Source organism: Halichoeres trimaculatus, unplaced genomic scaffold, assembly GCF_033239565.1.
Source record: "Halichoeres trimaculatus isolate MK-OKI-2021-1 unplaced genomic scaffold, fHalTri1.1 fHalTri1_scaffold_12, whole genome shotgun sequence".
NCBI classification, from domain to species: Eukaryota; Metazoa; Chordata; class Actinopteri; order Labriformes; family Labridae; genus Halichoeres; species Halichoeres trimaculatus.
In genome coordinates, this window is record NW_027437190.1 from 20,230,121 (window position 1) to 20,250,479 (window position 20,359).

A 20,359-nucleotide genomic window follows, 5' to 3' on the forward strand; every position below is an offset into this window, starting at 1 on the left:
AAAAGTCTAAGTGGCTGCGAGACATACAACTTAATGTGTGAGCTGCTCTTTTCCCTTTCCCTGACCAGAACTTCATAAAAGGTACTAGGTCCCACTGCATGCATGGTCCAACTGAGCTGACAAAGAGGTTTGCAGCATTCTTTGCTCCTCTACACGTTGATGATATTGTTCATGGTGCTGAATATTTTAAGCATTTGCACCACATTGCTGCAGAAAATAATGTAAAGAGAGCTTTGTTAAAACCCAAAATGTATTAACCAACACAAAATGTCATTATACCACCACAAAACCGGGCCCAAAAAGTATTATCTTTTTGCCCAAAATATAACCACTTGTTACATTTTAGGCTTTATTTATTAATGTTCAGATGTTATTTTTTGGGTCGTCAACCAAGTATTTAATGCATATAAATCAAAATACTTTTCAGAAGGCCAACATTTCAGTATTTTTTGTGTACTGAAAACCTGAACATTTCAGTAATTGAGCTTTCTTCAACTGCAAGCCACAACTATCAAAATGGAAAACAAAAGATTTCCCTGTGTACTGAATCTTTTCACTTTTTTTTTTAGCTGAACTTAAAAGTCCACTAAATATTAAGGACCAACCTCTGGTTAAATAGAATAACTCCCCTCTAGTGAGCATTTTACCTTTACTGGAAAATGCTTTAAGTATTCAGGTAGTAGAAGTAACAAAAACATATCTGTTTAAACAATGTACTTTGTTAACAGAATCTAAATATTATGGTGGGCTTTCTCTTCAATATTGAAACATTGTTGTACAAGTACGAACTAAATTTTTAAAATTAAATCACATTAGAGAATAAATAATCTTCAATAACCAAATACTTAAAACACTTTATTTCAAATCTTTACAGATGTATCACAACTAGAAGTTACCCAAAGACTAAAAAAGGTGGGATACTGAACTTAACTGTAACAAGTACATTACCTAGTTACATAATGCAAAAAGGTGAATAAGCATAAACAAAGAGGTACAAAAAATATTACATAAACTTAACTGGTAAACTGCTGGAATTATACATCTGAAACATGATATCTAATGCCAGGTTAAGATTTACCAATGTGTTGACGGAGCAATGTTTTTGTGTATCATGAGAGAACAAGTGCAACAGGGAGAGGGTACGAGAGGTTACACTTCAGAGCAATGAAACAGTACCTTTCCTCAACATGAACAGTCTTTGTCTAAAATCTGCAGTATTTTGGGTGTGGGAGAGCCAATGGTACAAAACTTATGGAATGAGCAGATAAAAGGAAATTTAAATTCCAAGAAAATATAAAGCAAAGCTTACAAATTGGTGACTGAAAAAGGTTGCTTTATAAATATAATTGTTAAACATTATCCCTCTCTCCTTTTAGACCAATGAGTACAGCATGATTCCATCTGTAGTACAGTAAAATCCATTTTTAAAAGTTTCCATCCCATTCCCCACTACTCCCCCCTCCCTAAGAAAAATGGGCAGACAGGAAAACACAAAGTAAAAAGGCAAAAAGTTGAGTAATTATAAAAGTAGGTCTGTTGCAAGCAGTGTTTTTCTGTTCTTCAGGTGTCTAAATAAGATGGAATCTTGGTCCGGCAGTGGCGATGATGTCGCTGTAGGGCTCAGTCTGGGTGACCTCGATGGCTTGCTGCTTCTTGAGAACCAGGAAACTGTAGAACTTGGCGGCTGCCTGTTTCTTGTTGTTGTTCCGGCACAGTTCCAGGAGGCTGACTGAGTCTGCACCAGTCTTAGCCATGACGCGCTGCAGTGACAGAAGCACAACGTGTCTCAGAATGACCATTCAGATGAGACATGCTCACCTAGTCTCTAACCTGTTTTGCTCAAACTAGTACACAGATGGAAATCAAACTTTGGATGAGTTAAAATCTCCAAAATGAAAATTTCCATTGAGGTTCTTTTAGTTACCTGAAGACCGTGCAGCATCTGCTGGGTTCTCTTGTTCCACCTCTTCTCCTCCTGATCCTGATCTCCAGCTTGGCCTTCCTCCTCCTAAGAGACAACACAAGTCATCAGCATAAGTTGTCACAAAGCTCACCTTGGTTGACAACAAAAATGCTACAGTCAAATACTTCTTTACAAGACAAGAATATGTTCAAAGTGCAGCACAGATTGCCAAGCAACTGTCCACAACTGCCAATGTAAGTTTAATCTGTTGGTTTACATTCTTCTTTATTAAATTAATCAGTCATAGCTTCTCTTTTTGCTTAAAATTACATATTCCAAATCAATATAAAGCAGAGAAATGTTCCAGCTCACCTCCTCTTCATCACTGTCATCCTTCTTGTCTTTGCCCTTCTCACCAAGCAGGTCGAGCTCAGGCACAAGTTGGGTGAGGTTGAGGCTCTCTTCTGGGGGCAGATCCACCTGAGGCATGTCTAACCTCTGAGACAAAACGGACCGCTCAGCCACCTGCTGCTGCTCCAGGGGCACCATCTGGCCGAGGGAAAACATACATCAGGGTTCCAGTGCAATCAACTGGATAAATTGAGCTTTATTTCTTGTATCTTTAAGTGTTTGACTATTTTCCGTATCTGCCTTCTTTGTGAAATAAAAAAGGACATTAATAAGGTACAGAACTGAATAAGTACTCACAGGAAGGGGGCACTCTTTGTCAATGGTCTTGCGTTTGACACCGCGGGGGGTGGAAGGTGGAGGCATGACTGTCTCATCCAGAGTTGTTCTGCTGCCCTCCATTGCAGAGGCTGCGAGCATGCTTGGCTCCTCCATGATAGTCTGGTCTGAGGGACACATAGAAAATTTCATTAAAAAGTATAGATGTGAACGATGACACAGCCTCATTCAGTGCCTCTGCTGCTTTGCCTCTCAAAAAACTGATAACTTATGTGCATTGAGATATGACCTTCTCTCATCCCTTCCAGCATGACTTACCAATAACATCCCTGTGCTGACTCATGACCTCCTCTCTTGGCACCTCTGGGTTCTCCAACTCTTTGAGGAACTCATCCAGACTGTCTGCTTCTCCGCCCTTTCTCCTCTTCCTTAGCTCGTCTGGCACCAGAGGCGTCAGGCAGCGAGTGAACATCTGACATCAGAGGTTAAATGGTTAAACTTATAGGAAGTTTTATTTAATAAAAAAAGAACAAACTTAAACGCAAAGTCAGGAGCAGAATAAAAATTCAGAGGCTGTTAGGAAGGACTGATGGTAGACAAAAAGGAGAGAGGCCTGCTAAATTATGCATCAACACGTTTTCAATTTAGTATTCTGGAGAGGTTAACGTGTGGGTGTGAGAGGAGTGGAAAAAGAGAAAACCAATCACTCCCTCAACCTCCTGATCTTTCATTGTTCTCATTTGAAATCCCTCTGTCTGAGCAGAATGTCAATGAAAGATACAATATTAGAAACTTACTCTCTTCTAGCAGTTAACAGAGTCTGACTGTAACCTGCTTTGAGAGTCAGACCTCCGGTGCAGCTTGTTCATTACCATTTCTCGAGTGGATATATTTAATTGATTTCACGCTGACAGTTGATAGTTTAACTATGTTATTTAATGGTTACAAGCAGATGTGCGAGCATCCTTATCCACAGGTACATGCATCTATCTGACAAACTCTGTTACCTTGAGCAGCCTGGCATTCCAGAGGGGCTGAGCAGGCAGGGAGAAAAGCTTCTCCACTCCTCCAGTCTCCTTCCACATCATCAACTTCTTGGTAGGAGGAGCAAGGTCCAGCGTGGTGACAATGTCAGAGTAATCAGAAAGCTGGGCCCTGATGGTCTTGCTGTCAAGCTCCTTTACACTGTCAACAATCAGCTTCCTCTTACGCTTTGCCTTTGTCTCTTTCACTGTAGACAGAAATAAATAAAAAAAAATACTTCATGGCTACTTGCAAAATGAAAAGCACTCAGAAAAAGAAATATTTTGAGACTTTCAATCAGAAAAAAACAAAGAGGAGGAATGGTTTTAGACAGAAAGATTTAAATACAGCCAATAAATATCTTACCAGTGATGTCAATAGGCTCCAAAGCAAAAGCCTCCTCCTCATTGTGGACCAAAGTGGTCTGTTCTGTCTGATCAGCCATCGCTGGCAGGGGCTCTGCTGGACCGGAGTCTGGGCTGTCTGGGCCCGCTACACACACAAACAAAATGTTTTATTACAAAAGGGTCTGCGCCACCATAGTTATTCTGTATAAAAAAAAAAGAAAAGGTTTTATCCTCTTTTTTCCTTCTTGCAGAATTGAGAACATTGCTTTGCTTACGTGAGTGGAGGTTGTCAAAGTCGTCTTCATCATCCCCATGGTCTGGAGGCATCATGACGCTCTCTGTGATGGCTGGAGGGTCATCAAAAATACCACCTCCATCCTCTGAGCTCAGTAGCTTATCAACTGTGGATAGAGAAATAAGATCATCTCAACATGAACTCTATTACCAAATACAACGTTGGAGAGGAAAACTTTAACAGCTTGTCAAGAATGTATATCTGAGACAAAGAAGTACAAACCTAGCATTCCTCCATCACTGTTGCCCATGGAGCCATCCCCAAAGTCATCATATTCCATGTGGTTGGATTTGTCAGGGAGATTAGCAGGACCAGGCTCAGCTTCCAGCAGCAAGTTAGAGGCTGTGGCACCATGCATTATGTCTTCCTCAAATGTGCTGGCATCACGCATCATCTCCCGGTCATCCATGCCGAAGTCAGCTGAAAGTACAGCACGTAGTTAATATCAAGCTGGTTGTGGTTTTTATGCCAATGCAGGCAAGTATTCATAGTGTCCTACCAAAGTCGTTATCCTGTAGCAGGTTGAGGTTGCCAACATCTTCTCTCATGGTGATCTCCTCCACTCTGCTCTGGTTCAGGGTGAACTGTTGCGCCACATCGATGTCGCTGTTCAGATGACAAAGCATGGACACAAAAATCAAATTAAAATTAAATCACATTGGAGATGGGTGCAAAATAAAAGATGGGAGCAGTAAATGTAGTTAACTCACTCCAGATCAGGAAGCGGCTGGTCAAAGTCATGGAACTCTTCAGGTAAGGTGATGGCATTGTATGCTGCCTCTCTGTTTTCCTCAGGTAGATCCACCACACCTGAGAACAGATTCAAGAAGTGACACTGTTACACCACATAGCAGTACTCCATGTGAATCAGACATGCCTCCGAAACAACCATACATGATGAGTATCAGTGCTCTGTGCTTTAATAAAGAAATAGAAAACACATTTTAAGAGCAAAACAATTGTCAGGAATGTGTGGTTCTTTTCGCCTCACCTGGTCTAAAAGCCATTTTGATCTTAATGAATGCTTCATTACAGTCAGCCAGCAGGTACTTGGCCTTCCTGTGGTAGATTCTCACCACCCCAAGGAGCAGGTGACCTGATGTACGCAACGCCATCTTCACCTAAGAGATCAGAACACACACATCGTCAAAGACCCATTTTTTTTTCTCACAGCAATTTATTCAGGCTTGATATCCCGCTGGGTCCCACAGCGTGAAGCGCCCCAGAAGTGTCCTGTCACCTCGTCTCAAAAAGATAAACACGGTGAATTCTGGACTAATAACTTTAAATTACTGCTATTTTTTAATTTCTTTACAAATACATCCAAATGTCACCCTTTTTAATTGCTATTGCTCTGTCAGCGTGAACATAGTGCAGCTATAGATTTATACCTTGGGTGAGATGATGCTCTCCACACTGCTCTCCAGGTTGCATTCAAACACATGGGCCTTGGTCAGCTTTTTGTCCCAATGGGCCGCTAGCCAGATCTTGGCCAGCGGCCCACGTTTGCTGAGGACAAAGTGGGCGTAGAACATGGCCCTGGTTCCCCTGGCTTACAAACTCACACTGATGTATGGTCTGCCTGAAAAATATATGAAGACAAGCATTTCTAAAAAGATAACAACAAAGAGATAAAATATGAAACAAAGAACTAATTCCTCAATTCAGTTGCTAATATAAGCTTTGCTTCACCCCATGAAAGCATCAAGGCGTCACAAAAGAAACAATTCAAAACAAAAAAAATGAATCTTTATTAAATGTGAAGCACATATTTTGACAGGGGTTAGCCATGAACAATGAGTAAGATATGATAGAAAAAAAGCACAGTGATAAGTGCGTGTGCGTTAAATGTTGAGGCCACACCAACTTAAACTCTTCAGGTCTACGGATCTTAAATGAACATTATGTAACGAAGTTCAGACCTACTTTTTCTGACTAGACAAAGATAAACCCCCCGGTTACCTTATGAAAACCGTCTTGGCTGTTTATATTATAACTGCTATTAGCCTAGTAGTTTGTTGGAAGCAATTTTCTTTTACTTCAAATGCACTTTTAGCATCAAATAATGCTGAAGTAACCTCATGCTTCACATGAGGTTTATGAGCCATTGATCGTTACAGCTCAATTCAAAGACACCGTTAAAACCTCTTTAGTTTCGTAGTGTGTTTGGGTCAATAAATGTTTTTGTAGGTTATAATTATTATTTCCACGAAGGAAAAGAGATATAAGAGAACCATACATTTTATCTTTTCAGGTATCATTACATAGAAGTTCCGCCTTATTCCCCGATTAAGGTACAACAGTGAAAACGCACGTTTGACGCTAACGCACCGACTGCAAACGACTCTTTCCTTTACTTTAATTCGATAAATCTTGGTTTCTCAAACCGGAATAAAGCAAATAAATCATGGAGGGAATGTACCTTTTACATGGTGGTACGTTAGAAGCGCCAAGGGGCTGGTCACGCCAGTACATAGTCGGCGCCATCAAGTGGGATGAACTAAATTAACGTAGTGTTAGCCGCCAGCTAACTACAAAATAAGCAACGAAATCGTGTACTGGTCGTGAGAAGCGATTTTTTTTCACTGTTGATAGGTTTTTGGTGATAATTACTAAGTGGTGAACAAAAAATATTTCGAGCATGGATAGTTAAAAAGCGCTCATCAAATGCTGCTCATACTTTTTTTCGTCTAGCAACACAACTGTATAGTTAGCTGGTAGCTAACGGCTCCTGATACAATCAAGGCCGCAGCAAACAAACGCAAACGTGCATGCGTTTTTCGACTCATAAAATACACAAAGCTACTCGCAAATATTTAATCTGCAGACATACTTACCGACGGCCCCCCTCTATGAGTGAAATTTCAAATTATTATGTTATATCTCCAAGCGAGTTCTCCCCTGTTGTACTCATTAAAGCTGCCAAGATGGCGCCAGCCGCCTTCCTCCCGCTCAGCGCTGTCCTTTTAAAATCGACAGGATGTTTACAGTCAAACATGGCGGAGGAGGAGTTTGCTGAGGCGGAGAGCAGGAGGAGGAGGGCGCTGACAGCCAGCTTGCTATGGACACCGCAGGGAGATAGGGGGCGCTGTGGCACAGTCCTCCACAGAGACCCCAGGGGCTTGACTTTGACAGTTAAGTTTATGAACAGTTACTAATTTTACAAGCAAAGCACATTTCTTAGAATTTATCATGATAAATAATTCTTCTTCTTCTTCTTCTTCTTCTTCTTCTTCTTATTATTATTATTATTATTATTATTATTATTATTATTATTATTATTATTATTATTATTATTATTATTATTATTATTTTTATTGTCGTTGTTATTATTATTACTGGTAATGGTCGAAACAGTAGGGACATGACCATAAGGGTAGCTAGTGAATAGTTTATGTAGTAGTTCTTGCAATGTTGTAGTTGATATTACCCTTAACAAGGGGAACAATTCTCTTTATTTTTGCCAAGTGAGCGCAAAACATTGTGGTTATCAAAATTTCCTACCTACACCATGCAGATGGCGTTGCATTCTTTGTATTCAACGCATGAAGGTATTTTGGTCTGCCGAATATGACAGTCCCAAACTCTCCCACAGGCCTGTAATATAACAAAAAGTCCAATGTGGTCTCTGCCTTGGTTTATTCTGACATGTGCACTGCACAAGTAGCACGCCCTAAACCTTTTCAATTCAAACCATTGGTATACCAAAACCAAATAAGTACAAATTTATGTTTTATCACCTGTATTATTTTCACGAGTCAGAACCATTGTTAAAGGTTTACCCATTTGCCTCATGTAATGATGACGGTTTAAGATGCAATGTGATGAGAAATCAAACATTTTTGGTCCTTTATCAATAAGGAACTGAACACCAGCAAACCAGACTAAGAGGAAAGAAACCAGAAATAGAAACTAACTCATCAACAATCAAATTGCTAAACTAGTATACAGTAAAGCAGATTTGTATAGGCCACAGCATCTGTTGCTACAGAATTACAGCCACAGGAGCATGTTTATGATTTACTAGAAGTAGGACTTCATTTCATTGTATGGAGATGGCTGACAGATAATTGAGGTAGTTCTCCAGCATCATTGGATTCATCTTTGTTTGAATTCTCATTATCAGCTCGATTTGAGAAACTGATTGAATAAATAACTTTTGGGTCATCTTAATTAACTCTTTTTCAGTCTGAAATCTGCAGTTGCAAAACACTTGAGCTGCATAATGCATCAAACTAATATGATTAACTGTTATCCAGAGAGCAATTTACTAAATGTATTTAAATGTGTGCAAATATGCTCCAAAATCTGATCATCAATCTCATGCACATTTTATCATGACACCAACAGCTCAATGTGAGATTAGTAAATTATTGATCTGTGGCAAATTACTAAACATGGTTTTACAAATGAAAGCTTACAGATGCAATAGAGACAACAATACATTTAAAAAGGAACTCAATTAAAAAATCGGATATGTTGTATCTCATATTAATGCGGTTATTAAATTAAACAATTTATCTGATGTCTTGTGCAGCGTACACAGTAATGGGTTTATGACTCATTCGAACAGTGCTGCACAGCCATGTCTGGTTGGTGACACAGTTTTGGGCTGCCATCTGTTAAACAGGATAATTTTATCCAGATAGCTGATTGCTCTCTGCTGATATCATGTGACTGTTATGCATCTGAACAGCATCAGAAGAATCAGCTACTCCTGAACTGATGCTCTGCAGCTTCATATATTCTGCTGATGAGCATCATGTGAGTCACAAAGCCTGAACATTTGTTTATCTTTATGAACCTAAACAGAGGTATATACTTAGCCGGTATATAATTTGGATAGGGAAACATGTACATGCATGAGGTGGGGGGCCAGCTTCACGCAGGTGAAACATATGACTTTGGAAAAAAATGTTGGGGGTGGGGGTTCTCAGTTCTGATCTCAGAGTATTATCTTCAAAATAAAACTTCATTTTTTTCAACATACCCATTAAAACTATATTTCATGGTATGATGGTATTTCTTCACATAGGGGCTTTTTAGGTTAGCTTCTTGTTCTCGTCATGGCCTCTCTCTGTATTTCATCTGTTCTCTGTACTGTCATGTGCTCAGCAATCAAGTTTGAAGAAAAATAGCTTTTGTTTTGCAGAGAAAAGTAACGCTGTGGACATGGTGATAATAGTTATAGGGCACATGAAACAGTCTGCCCTACAGACAGATTTCGCAAAAACCACATTATTTCTCATATACCAAAATTTTGAGACAAATAGTCTAGAGAAAGCAGAGACCATTAAGTACTTTCTTTTTTTGTAGTGTTTAACAGAAAACAAGCTGCAGTATCTGTTTTCAAATTGGGTCAGTCAGAGGAAATTTAGTGAAATTCAGCCTCAAGTCACTGTATTTAATCAAACTGTAGATAAGAGCCTTCACTCTAAGATCCATCTCCATCCAAGATATGAATCTCATCTACTGGATTAAGAAACGTTGCACTGATAAGCGTACCGTAAATCACACAAATAGGCTTTAGGCGTTAGATAGGCCCCCCCAGTGCTGCAAAGTTTTATTCTTTACTTTATCAAAAAATTGCATTCTGCACATCTGGATCCCATCATTTCTTTCTCTCTTGTTTATGGATGTAGTCTTTGTATATATGTCCATATGGTTTTCCTCTGAGTCCCACACTAGATCATTTATCCCATGCAGGCATGGATCCAGCTTTTACAAACCCAAACATATTCTTGCTGTCAGAGTTTAGCCCAATTTTTAGGGTAGCCATCACTCTAGTAGCTGCTGCTCCAGCTGAGCTGGCAGCCCTCATGAACCATGGGATCATCTTGGATAGAAGCTATTATTTATGCAGCGTGTCTAAACCAATCATCCTGACACAGATTTATGTAAACACAGCAGTTTCTTGGCATCTGATGAGATTCACACACACATACACATACACACACACACAAGGAGAAAGCTAAAGGTATTATTTAGTTTGGCTCTCCCTTACTAGGCTCTGTGCAGAAATCCAATACACCAAATCTGACTGGGAGGCCTGAAAATGGGTTGCCAACGGGCTAGAGAGAAAGAAGGCTGACAAGGTGATAAAATGGAACAAAAATTACCAAGTACATATTTTTGGAGAATACTATAGCATATAACCATCTGACACAAAGTATACAAAAATGTTTAATGTTATTTTGGAGAAAAGAAAAGATCATGTAATAAAATGGTGAAGGTGTATAAAAGATGTGACATTTAATTAACACAAAACAACAGCAAAATTATATCAAACATTTTATTGATCTTTTTTTGTTTTGTTTTTATAAAATTCTTTTACAAAAATTGTGATTTTCCTCTATCTTTCCACTTTATATCTCTATAAAATTAAGTCTGCAATTAGGGAAGAGAGTAAAGGAAGCAGGCATAGATTTAATGAAGACAAAATCCTGTCTGATAAATAAGTTGAATGGGAGAGTTACGTGTGTGTCACATGTATTACTAGATTTGGAACAACTATTAAGATGGACCTCATACGTATAGCAATACAAGGCAATAGGTGTTTTCAAAAAACAAAGAGTTCCTACAACAGAAAAATGCAGGAATGTTGCTATGAGATGCATCCAAATAAGAAGCCTTTGAATCAATCCAGTGTTAAACAATAAAGGAGCCATAATGCTTTACTGAATGTTGATACAGAAAACAAAAAGTCTTCCACATTGAAATAACAGGGACTTTTTCTTGCACAAGGCAGGTGGGAGAAAAAAACAAAGTGTACTTCATCTGAAGGCACATCAATATATAACCCCCTCTTTGAAACTCTTTAAAACAAACATGAGGAGAAAGAGAAGGAAGACAGAGAGAGAAAACGCCATCTTTAATATTGCACCAGGGTCATTTCTGAAATGTGCTCGGTTTACAACCATATTTGGTTGTCTTAAAAGCATCATGTTTAGTAATACTCAGTTTATTTGCTGTCAACCTGAGAGCACATTCTCAGAAGTGACAAATACCGCACAGCACTTCTCCACCATGACTCACTCTCTGTCTCATTTTTCCTCTTTTTCCTTCCCACACATTTTACTTTCTTAAAAAGACAGGAAATACTTTTATGACCTACATAAACATGGAAATGCATGGCATTTCTCATATCTGGTGGGGAAAAAAACAAAAAGTCATAAGTCTATATGATCAGTTGGCACAAGTTAGGTGCAGAGCAGTGAAGTTCATCACAAAGGTAAACTGTCTTCCACTGAAATAAGCTGGAGCTACCAGAGGAGGCGGCGTTAGGGCAGGTGTAGTTCAGATTTCCTTGGAAATGTTGCTGGCTTTACAGCTATACTTCATGCAATGAGAAACTTTGTTTTAAGTGATTATGCACAGTGATTCCAAAGAACACAGGTGCCCATTGTAAATGCATCGAAATTATGTCTCAGGTAACCTGATATGACATCATGTGTAAGTGAAGGGAAAAGAACAAACCAATGCAACAAACCTTGCCTCATGCTGCACTTACATTTGGCATCAAAAGAATGATTATGAGTAAATGAGATGCTGCTGAGCAAGACAAAAACTAACTGTAAGATACAACTGAACATTTGTTTTGCGTTTTAAGTTTTCTAACAGCACATCCAACACACTGCCAATCTGAATCTCACAGAGCTAAATGTCGGTCTTCAATATGGAGAATCAAACACAAATAGGCGTTCTGCTATTATTGTGAAAATTGAAAGGCATCTTATTTTGCGCATTGTTGACAAATGAACACTAACAAGGATAATTACTTATTAGAGCATATCTTCCATTTGAAAGTACCTGTTTTATTCTGTGGTTTTAACAGTGTTTGTAATGAGGATTCGCATCCTATCTCTGTCTACACTGCGTGGAAGCAAAACAAAAGTCTGGTTAGTGTGATGCTCCTCAATGAAAGCAAGTGTGAGCTCTTGTCAAGCACTTCTTAACCCCAGGTCATTGCCAAACTTGTAACTGGATAAAGGTTAATCAGATATATGGCATAGAGGCAAAGACTGAATATAAATATCCCTAGTGTTTCAAATAGACCGATGGGTGGTTCAATTGGCAGGTTCAATCTCCCTTAACAAAGGCAGTTTTTATGAGCTATTGTTCTTCATGCCAGCAAATATTCAAGTACCAATTCTAACTCATCAAATCAGCCTTAATGAGTGGAAAAAAAAGGAAAAAAAGAGATGCCCTGCAAAAACGAAAGAGTTTCAAGAATTCAGTCTGCAGAAATATCTGAGTAAAGTTTTCCCACAATGTAAATCCCATTAAATCAAGCTAGTTATGTAAGACTATGATGTTTTTTCAGGAAAACATGTTCAAAATGGCACATAATGATAATTTTGCTTGTTGATTGGGTAAAAGTGAAGTTTCAATACGCTTCTGCTGGAATGCTGACCTGAAGAATTAACTACAAGATCCATGATTCCACTGATCATAAAGAAAATCACAAATCAAGAAAAAAAATACACACACAAAAGAAAGCAGCAAGATCAAGGTGCTCATCCCGCACCGAGTCCCAGATCTCTACGCCGTTAGATAAACTTGAGGCACTGTGAATGTCAGGTCATTGATCAGAACTCATTTCTGTGGTCAAGAGGCTGCCGTACCTCTCCTCACCCACCCTGCTGATTAAGACAATACAGAGAGAGTAGTGCTGGCCATTCATTCAATGTATAAAAAAGCTGGACACAATCCAAAATAGTAGAATCCTCTTCATAGTCATTGTAATCAACAATATTCTGTCAGCAAAAACTTTCTGAGAACTGTGCAGAATGAACACAGAGGGAAAAAAGTCTTTGTCAGCTGTTTGCCATCAAAGCAACAACCTGTGATTTCCAACTCCATGACTTTGACTAATTCAGTTCAGAGTGGAGCTGGTTTCAGTCATCAGGTGTCCTTGAGTTAGTGGTGCTCTTAGTGTATAGAGTGGGACTTGTGCTCCCCCCTTGAGTACAGAGAAAGAGCGGAAAGGAGGAATAAAGGATGACACAACAGAGGAGAGCGGTGAATGTGACCCTATCCACATCTGTTCTTCTCCTCCTCTCTTTGTGTGAAATCCCATTTGCTTCTCCATCGATCCGTTTCATGCAATCATGGAAAGGATCTGTTTTTTTTTTAACATGTCCGCCCCCCCTTAGCTCAATCTTTGTCCACTGAGCCTGAGAGGGGGCTCTGGAAGGTTATAGTCGCTCGATGTCTCTGTACTTCTTCCGCAGTATGGACACCTGGTCTTTGAAGAGCACTGGGTCAAGCCTCATCTGAGAATGGACCAGTGGCATGGTGCCAAACCAGCTGGCAAACTTGTTCATGCAGGTCTGGCGCTGGGCAAAATGGTCCGGGTCGGCCCAGCGAGACGCCCGGGAGCTCTGGAGAGAGGAGGTGGAAGAAATAAATAGGAGTGCAAGGGACAGGAAGGCAGACAAAATGAATAATGCAACACAAAATACTCTGACCTTTTTGAGCCTGCTGCAATTATTCATGAGCTTTTTATTGAAGGCCATATTGCAAGAAAACTAACTTTTTGTTCAAATTTACACATGGAGTTTGTTATAATAGCTTACAGTGTTAAGGTCTAGTGGTATGAGGTCTCCAAAGGTCATTAAATGCTACAATAACCATGAAAAACACACTATCCCTATGAGCAGTTTTGAGGTAATATTTGGCAAGTTATAATAAAAGGAAGAAGGCAGAGTGTGTGAAAAAAAATGAAACACCTTCCTGGATATCTCTAAGTGTTACATCAACTTTACCAAATTAGAAAACCCTTCCCTTTGTTTTTGGAGTAGCTTCCTAACACATCCACAACTGAGTTGGTGTGACTTTACCACTGTACTTGTTTTCTGCATCACTTAAGACTTTGATTTGACACTGTCATGAGAAATGTAAAACCAAAAGGTATACAAAAATGTTTTCATTACACCATGTTAACTCAGATGCACTTATCCACCAGAAAAATAAATGACCATCAAAATCTGCCTTCTTTGGTTTGCAGTGTGTACCTATGATTACACAGAGGAGGAAAACTACAGAAATGCAACCACTGATCATCCTGAGAGCCATAAAACAGAATAGTAATCAAAAAGAGTAAGACAAAGTTCCTGTTCTGTATTTCTGCCTCACCTGTCCCATCATAGTCTCCTTGTACTGTTTCTTCTGGGTGACTTTAATGGGTGGTAGCTTGGAGACAGAAGACACCAGAAAATTCATCAGAATGTCCTCGCAGTTTGACATCTGGTCGACCATGGCCTTCAGACTGGCTGGAAGGTAGCTGGTGTACAAGTAGTGATAGTATCTAAGAGAAAAGGGTGAGAGAGGAAATGTTTTAGTATTTCACTCAATGAAACTAAAATGTGAACACTAAGCAGTTCAGTACAGTAAAATTTAAGAGGGAGTGGAAAGGCAGTCATGTTTAATTACTTGTGATAGATAGCAGCCCCGGTCAGCACCATGGAGTAGTCATTGGTCCATTTGGAAGTATAACCCCATCGTTCCTTGTTGCTGTCCCAGAAATGGCTGCGTGCTGGATAACCAACAATGCGGTCTGGGAAACTCTGCCAAACTGTGAAGGCAAAGTCCACCTGGAGAAAGATCAGAGGGAATAAAGGCAGTGGACAGGAGGTCAGTACAAGAACAAATCACTCTGGTATAAATCATCCATTTAAAAAAGCACTGGACAGTTAATGACAAGGACATCTGCAGCACGCAGTCTTGATTGAAAAATAAGGGTGTTCTCACCTCTGTGGTAGAGAGCACAGTGTCCTCATCCAGACTGAGAACAGCATCAGTAGGGATAGTGTCATAGGGCAGAAAACGGCTGCTTATTACCTGGTATGAGGCACAGAAACAAAAACACAAAAAAGAAAGAGTGAGCAGTTGCTGACAGGGAGTTAAATGTTTCACACACTGCTAAAAATAATCTGTGTATGAACAGGGCCCATATGGGCACAAGAGAGGTACACCTGCCTGACAAGTAGTGCTGCATGTCCTTAAATGTCTGTGTGCTTTTGAGTTGTTTAATTTTGGTGTGTTGGCAGAAGAGTCAACTAAACATGTGAGCTGACATAACACAGATGACAGCAGAAGTACAGCTTTCTACTGATGAAATAAAACCACAGATAGAAATCTACAAGCAGCAGGGCCACTCCCTTCCCTCATGAACCCTGCAGACCCTGCTTTCTGGCAACCAGACATAAACTCACAGAACCAAATGCCAATTATTTTCGAAAATATCCTGTAAGGCTTTCTAACCAGGACTGCGGCATCTTGTTAGCCAGCCATATCCCAATTGTAAAAAATAAATTTGCAATAACAAGAAAAAAAAGTTAAGTCTTATATTGCTTTGAAAAATCGTGTGCTGTATCACTTTTTTTTTTGCTGGAAAATGCTGCAGGTCAGCTGTGACCCATCTGTGAAAGTGCAAGAGAAAAATTTGTTTTACTGTGTTTAACAGACCATTTATAAACAGAGGGCTTTGAAACTCTCCATTGTTGCCAGTATGGGAACATTTTACAGCAGCAGGGTTGTGGATTTAAGTGAAGACATAAAGATTACATTTTGGCACCTTAATGCTTTGATTTTATTGCTATGTGGTATTCAGAAAAGCTAAACTTGCTATTCACATCAAAGTTAGTATAGAAACTAAAATATTTCAAGACTCAGCTTTTACTTGATCCCATATTCAGTGCTTTCAAAAACTCAGAAACTGGTAATTCATTTTTGGGCAAAGACAAGATCAAGGTAAATCAGAGAGAAGCTTGAAAAAGCATCATTCATTATGCATTTAGTTTTTTTTTTTTTTTTTTAAGGAGAAATCTTAAGAAGACCTGCTGTTTTACAATTTTTCAAGCACAAGTTTAATTGGACAGAAGACCTCCAGTGCTTAATGCAAATTGGTGGCACTGATGTTGCTTAATAAGACAAGTGTACCTTGCTTTCTCCCTCTATAACAATGACAGGGACTGAGGTGGCAGGCCAGCGGTGTTTGGCAGGAAGAGGCTTGTCACAGTTCCACAGAACGATCACCTGCACAGTGGGAAAAGAGGTTAAGTATGGTCTTCATTTTGTATATAACATGTTGATAACAACTTAAAAATGTACTATATGCTATTTCTGCACACATAATGTTTGAAGAGAAAATAACTTTAATATTTAACAATCCTTGCAGACTTATTTGAACAGGCATGATCAAAATCTCTCACCAATCTTTCAAAAGCAAAGGTTCATTGTGTTACAGTAAAACACACTTCCACTGTAAATGTCTCACATTTTATGACTGTAAAATGTCAGAATAACTTTTACTCAACAGAAATACCAGATTTTCAAATATTGTTTTGTTTTTTTACTCTGTATAAAAACCACTGCAGTTTGACTCCGGTTGAAAATTAGCCCACTTGGCTGAATCGGCATATGTACAGAAATGTTTATTAATGTGCTCTGTCTCTGTATAAACTAAATAAAACTAAACTGTAGTCATCACAAATAGCATTAACAGCTTTTTAGTGAATATATCTGTTCAGATATTAAATTATAACGTTTTTCAAAGGGGGTACCTTTGATTGTTCAGCAGGGAACAAATTCATGTATTTCCATAAGCATACACTACTATTATTATAGTCTCTGTAGAAAGAGCTTCAAAGTACATCAGATGGAGAAGGTTTGCAAATTATCGGCCAGCCTCCCTTTATCCTCAGCATAAAAGAAAATGTATTTCAAAGCATTTTTACATCAACACAAGACTGTAATGAAGAGATAAATCTAAAAATAAGTCTGACACCTAGACTTAAGACCATCCTCCTTTTCTGCCCACATTTCTGTTCATGTGTTTTATAGATACATATGAACATTAATCTTATACATCAGCTCATGTTATTTCATCTCAATGGAACATTAACTCACTTCACATCAGCACATTAAATATCACTGTAAATTACCATAGGAAGTGAGCCATGTCAACTGTAATATCTGAGGTTGTAAATTACCTGAGCACAGTACTGGGACTTGGCCACAGCCACAAGCAGCTTCATGACAGGCTGCGACTGGGAGACCAGCGGGGTCACCACATGAATGATCGCTGTAAACTTGGGGTAGGGCTTGATTCCTGATAACAGCAAGGAGAAGACAAAGTTGATCAATGCAAAGGTCTAATTATAATTCAGATTCATAGAACCATCATTCAAAGGTGGAATTGTTACATTTCTGTTAGTTATAATTTTTCTGTATAGTTTTAGGGAGTTTTTTTTTATTTTCAAAACAGGCAAACAGTGGCATCTTTCAGCATCTCAAAGTTTGCGCTTGTTAACTTCAAGCTGTGTTTACTCAGCACACACCAGCAACAGAAAAGGTCTAATAAGGCTTGTAAAGGAGAAAGGTGCCAATTAACTAAATCCCAATGTCAGCACCTTGCCTCATTTCAGGCCAATTAATCAAGTAAAAACACAGCATAACAACATGGCAGGTCTAATTGGTAAGCTTCTCTGTGACATGTGAAGTATTAATGCAGACAGACTGCATAACTTGTGGCAATGTCACTGACTCACATGTTAGTTTATGAGACTTTCACAGCTGCCACACACCAGCTGTTACAGAGCTGTGTGATGAAAATCAAACCTCAGGGTGTGCCATTAATGCTGTTTGCAGCAAACAGCAGCATATGCTTGAATAATGAACTGACCCAGCTTAGCGTAATAGAAAGGGAAGTCTCCGAGGTGTGTAGAGTACTGAGGCAAGGTGAAAAGACCTCCAGGCAGGCTATTCCACATCAGGTTACTCCTAGAGGTGTGCCGCAGCACCCGATCCTGGATGATCTGTGGAAATAAAGAAGTGGAAGATATGTATATTCAAATCTTTTGTAAAGGAGGAAGCATAAGGAGGTTTGCTCAGAGCCATGATCTTTCATGTCCTTGCACTTCAAATCAAACACTGATCTAATAAGCTTTCCTGAAACTGGGTGCAGACATACAGCCACTTTCAAACCAACTACTGAGGCATCAAACCACTGAAAATAAAAACCTGCAGAATATGAATGGGTCCTTGTCTTTGAATATCTAATTTCTGGGGTTTTATTTGATTGTGCCTCATTTTCAAACACATTATTTGTTGTTTATAGAATTATACATTTTTTACACCATATAAACCAAGTTCATAGCACAGTTTATACACCATTCAGTACACTGAATAAATGAGAAAAAACACTAACAGTTCAACTACCTTGTGGCTTTCTTTGGCAAATTAATTTAAATCCCATTTCCAAACATTGAAAACCAAGGATGTATAAATGAGGGCAAACCCTCTCCGAGAAAGAGACCAATAAAAAAGACAGTGTCATGATATCTGCAGTTGCATGCTTGCAACTGATAAAGATGAATGTTATTAAACACTCCATCTTTAGTTGCAATAAATCTGTTGATTTCTTTCTCCTATTGTCTGACTCACAACATGCAGAGGGAATCTGCACACAAAGCAAAAGCAGAATATTAAGTTCATACTTCCGCAGCGGTTGCTCGAATTAGTTTAAGTTAAATCACATTTGTGTTAAGGGAAATAATTGTCACTAATTAATCTGGACAGTAAGATTAAGACTTGATTATGAAGGCTTGTATTCACAATGACACAGAAGCAGCTTTCAAAGAACTGATTTGTTCTTTCAGCTGAAAAAACATCCATCCAGAGCACTCCGAATTAGACATTTAAAAAACATAAAACAGTTTAATTACAGTTGTGGATATAAAGTAGAATGCAGCAGCAGTACTCAGGAACAAACCTGAGGTCTGTTTATTTGGCTTAATATCACAAACTGTGAGCATGCTTTACAGCATTGACTGCCTCCCACTCCTACAAGGCTGTGAGAAGACAGCACTGTGAGAGGATACCTTCATTAAATATTAAGCTTTCTATGGAGCTTGTGGTAGCTACAGGGCAAAATAAAGCCTTTTTACTTCTTGTAAGATATTGTGGTAATAAACAGTTCCTTAAGATGAAACTTCACTTTGTTTACAGCACAACACCTTGGGACCCCTGCTAATACCAGCTCTCTAATAGATTCAGTTTAAAGCCAAACACTGGCCTCCCTACAGTCTTGTACTATGGTATGTGTTAGAGCAGGGTTAAGGCGCAGGGAGTGTAAACAGATCGAAGATCAGCTACTTGGGACTGTAACTTCAGCCTGCTGACATAGAAGTCCCAGCTCTGCCTTCCAGCACTCTTCCTCTCTCTTGGGACAAGGCCTCAGTAACACTATCTGAGGTCTGACTGCTGTCAGCAAAGGGCTTAAGTGTGACACGACTGACAATCAGCAGCACTGTCCTGCAGTCTGACTGACTGGTTGTATTTTTTTCAAACAGAAGTAAAAGCTAGAGGAAAAATTTTGATATTTTGGGGTCAAGTGCGGATATCTGTGATATGCTAAATTTGCAGATACACAAACTCATGACAGGCAATGCAGTAAAAAAAAAAACCTGGCTCACACAGCTCTACACACCCTGTCTGGTGTCCTGTACCTTTATCATTTTTTGTCAGCTCTCATCTTTGCTTGTTTGTAAGAGATCTGAGAGCAGTGTGATAGCCTGCTACTCAGGAGGAAGAAAACAGACAAATGGTATCTGACAGGAACAAACTATGGACGTGATTGATGGCTAAACCGCAGCAAAGAGCAGCATCAGAAGCATGACAGCAGTGTTTAACAGTATGTATCATTTCTCTTGGTTTTCAACCTAGGCTATTTCATTGTGGGAAACTGTCTGCAGCAGCACTCTCTGCACTGTTACACTGACTGAACAAAGTCGAACTGAAGAACCGAGACACTTCAAACTAAAACAAAAAACTTCACATGTATTAAAATAATTGCATCATATTTGTGAGCAACAAAACTGTTTGAATAAATATGTGCGCACCTCCAGTGTGGTCAGCACTATCTTCTCCACAGAGTTGAAGTAAGCCTCCCACAGGAGCTGGGTCTGTTGTCTCAGTGACAAGATTTTATCCTGGTGGATGGAGCGCACTGTTGATGGGATCTAAGACAGACATGAACACATGTAGCATGTTAAAACAGTCCAACAGAAGCTGCCAATGCTCTCTTGATTCTGATAGCTT

The 20,359-nt window shown here is 39.3% G+C and overlaps 2 protein-coding genes across 2 annotated transcripts in view; both read right to left on the minus strand.

Annotated features, from left to right (window-relative positions):
• Positions 1-842: 842 nt before the first annotated feature.
• Positions 843-7,251, minus strand: LOC141801180 (double-strand-break repair protein rad21 homolog A-like). Its single transcript, XM_074684141.1, has 14 exons — positions 7,093-7,251; positions 5,647-5,837; positions 5,247-5,376; positions 4,966-5,065; positions 4,755-4,861; positions 4,478-4,675; positions 4,236-4,361; positions 3,980-4,105; positions 3,598-3,821; positions 2,909-3,062; positions 2,612-2,757; positions 2,276-2,452; positions 1,925-2,008; positions 843-1,760 (listed from the first exon to the last, which is right to left on the minus strand). The coding sequence occupies exons 2-14, from the start codon at positions 5,788-5,790 to the stop codon at positions 1,569-1,571; spliced, it is 1,908 nt and encodes a 635-aa protein (XP_074540242.1). The 5' UTR covers positions 5,791-5,837; positions 7,093-7,251; the 3' UTR covers positions 843-1,568.
• Positions 7,252-10,584: 3,333 nt separating this feature from the next.
• The window catches only part of LOC141800643 (exostosin-1a-like), a 46,057-nt gene continuing 36,282 nt past the window's right edge, over positions 10,585-20,359 (minus strand). The window contains exons 4-11 of the mRNA XM_074683311.1: positions 20,161-20,280; positions 17,943-18,075; positions 17,251-17,369; positions 16,199-16,294; positions 15,008-15,097; positions 14,690-14,850; positions 14,393-14,564; positions 10,585-13,638 (exon numbers count right to left, since the gene is read on the minus strand). Of these exons, the coding sequence (XP_074539412.1) occupies positions 13,453-13,638; positions 14,393-14,564; positions 14,690-14,850; positions 15,008-15,097; positions 16,199-16,294; positions 17,251-17,369; positions 17,943-18,075; positions 20,161-20,280 (1,077 nt within the window). The 3' untranslated portion in view covers positions 10,585-13,452. The remainder of the gene's footprint in view (positions 13,639-14,392; positions 14,565-14,689; positions 14,851-15,007; positions 15,098-16,198; positions 16,295-17,250; positions 17,370-17,942; positions 18,076-20,160; positions 20,281-20,359) is intronic.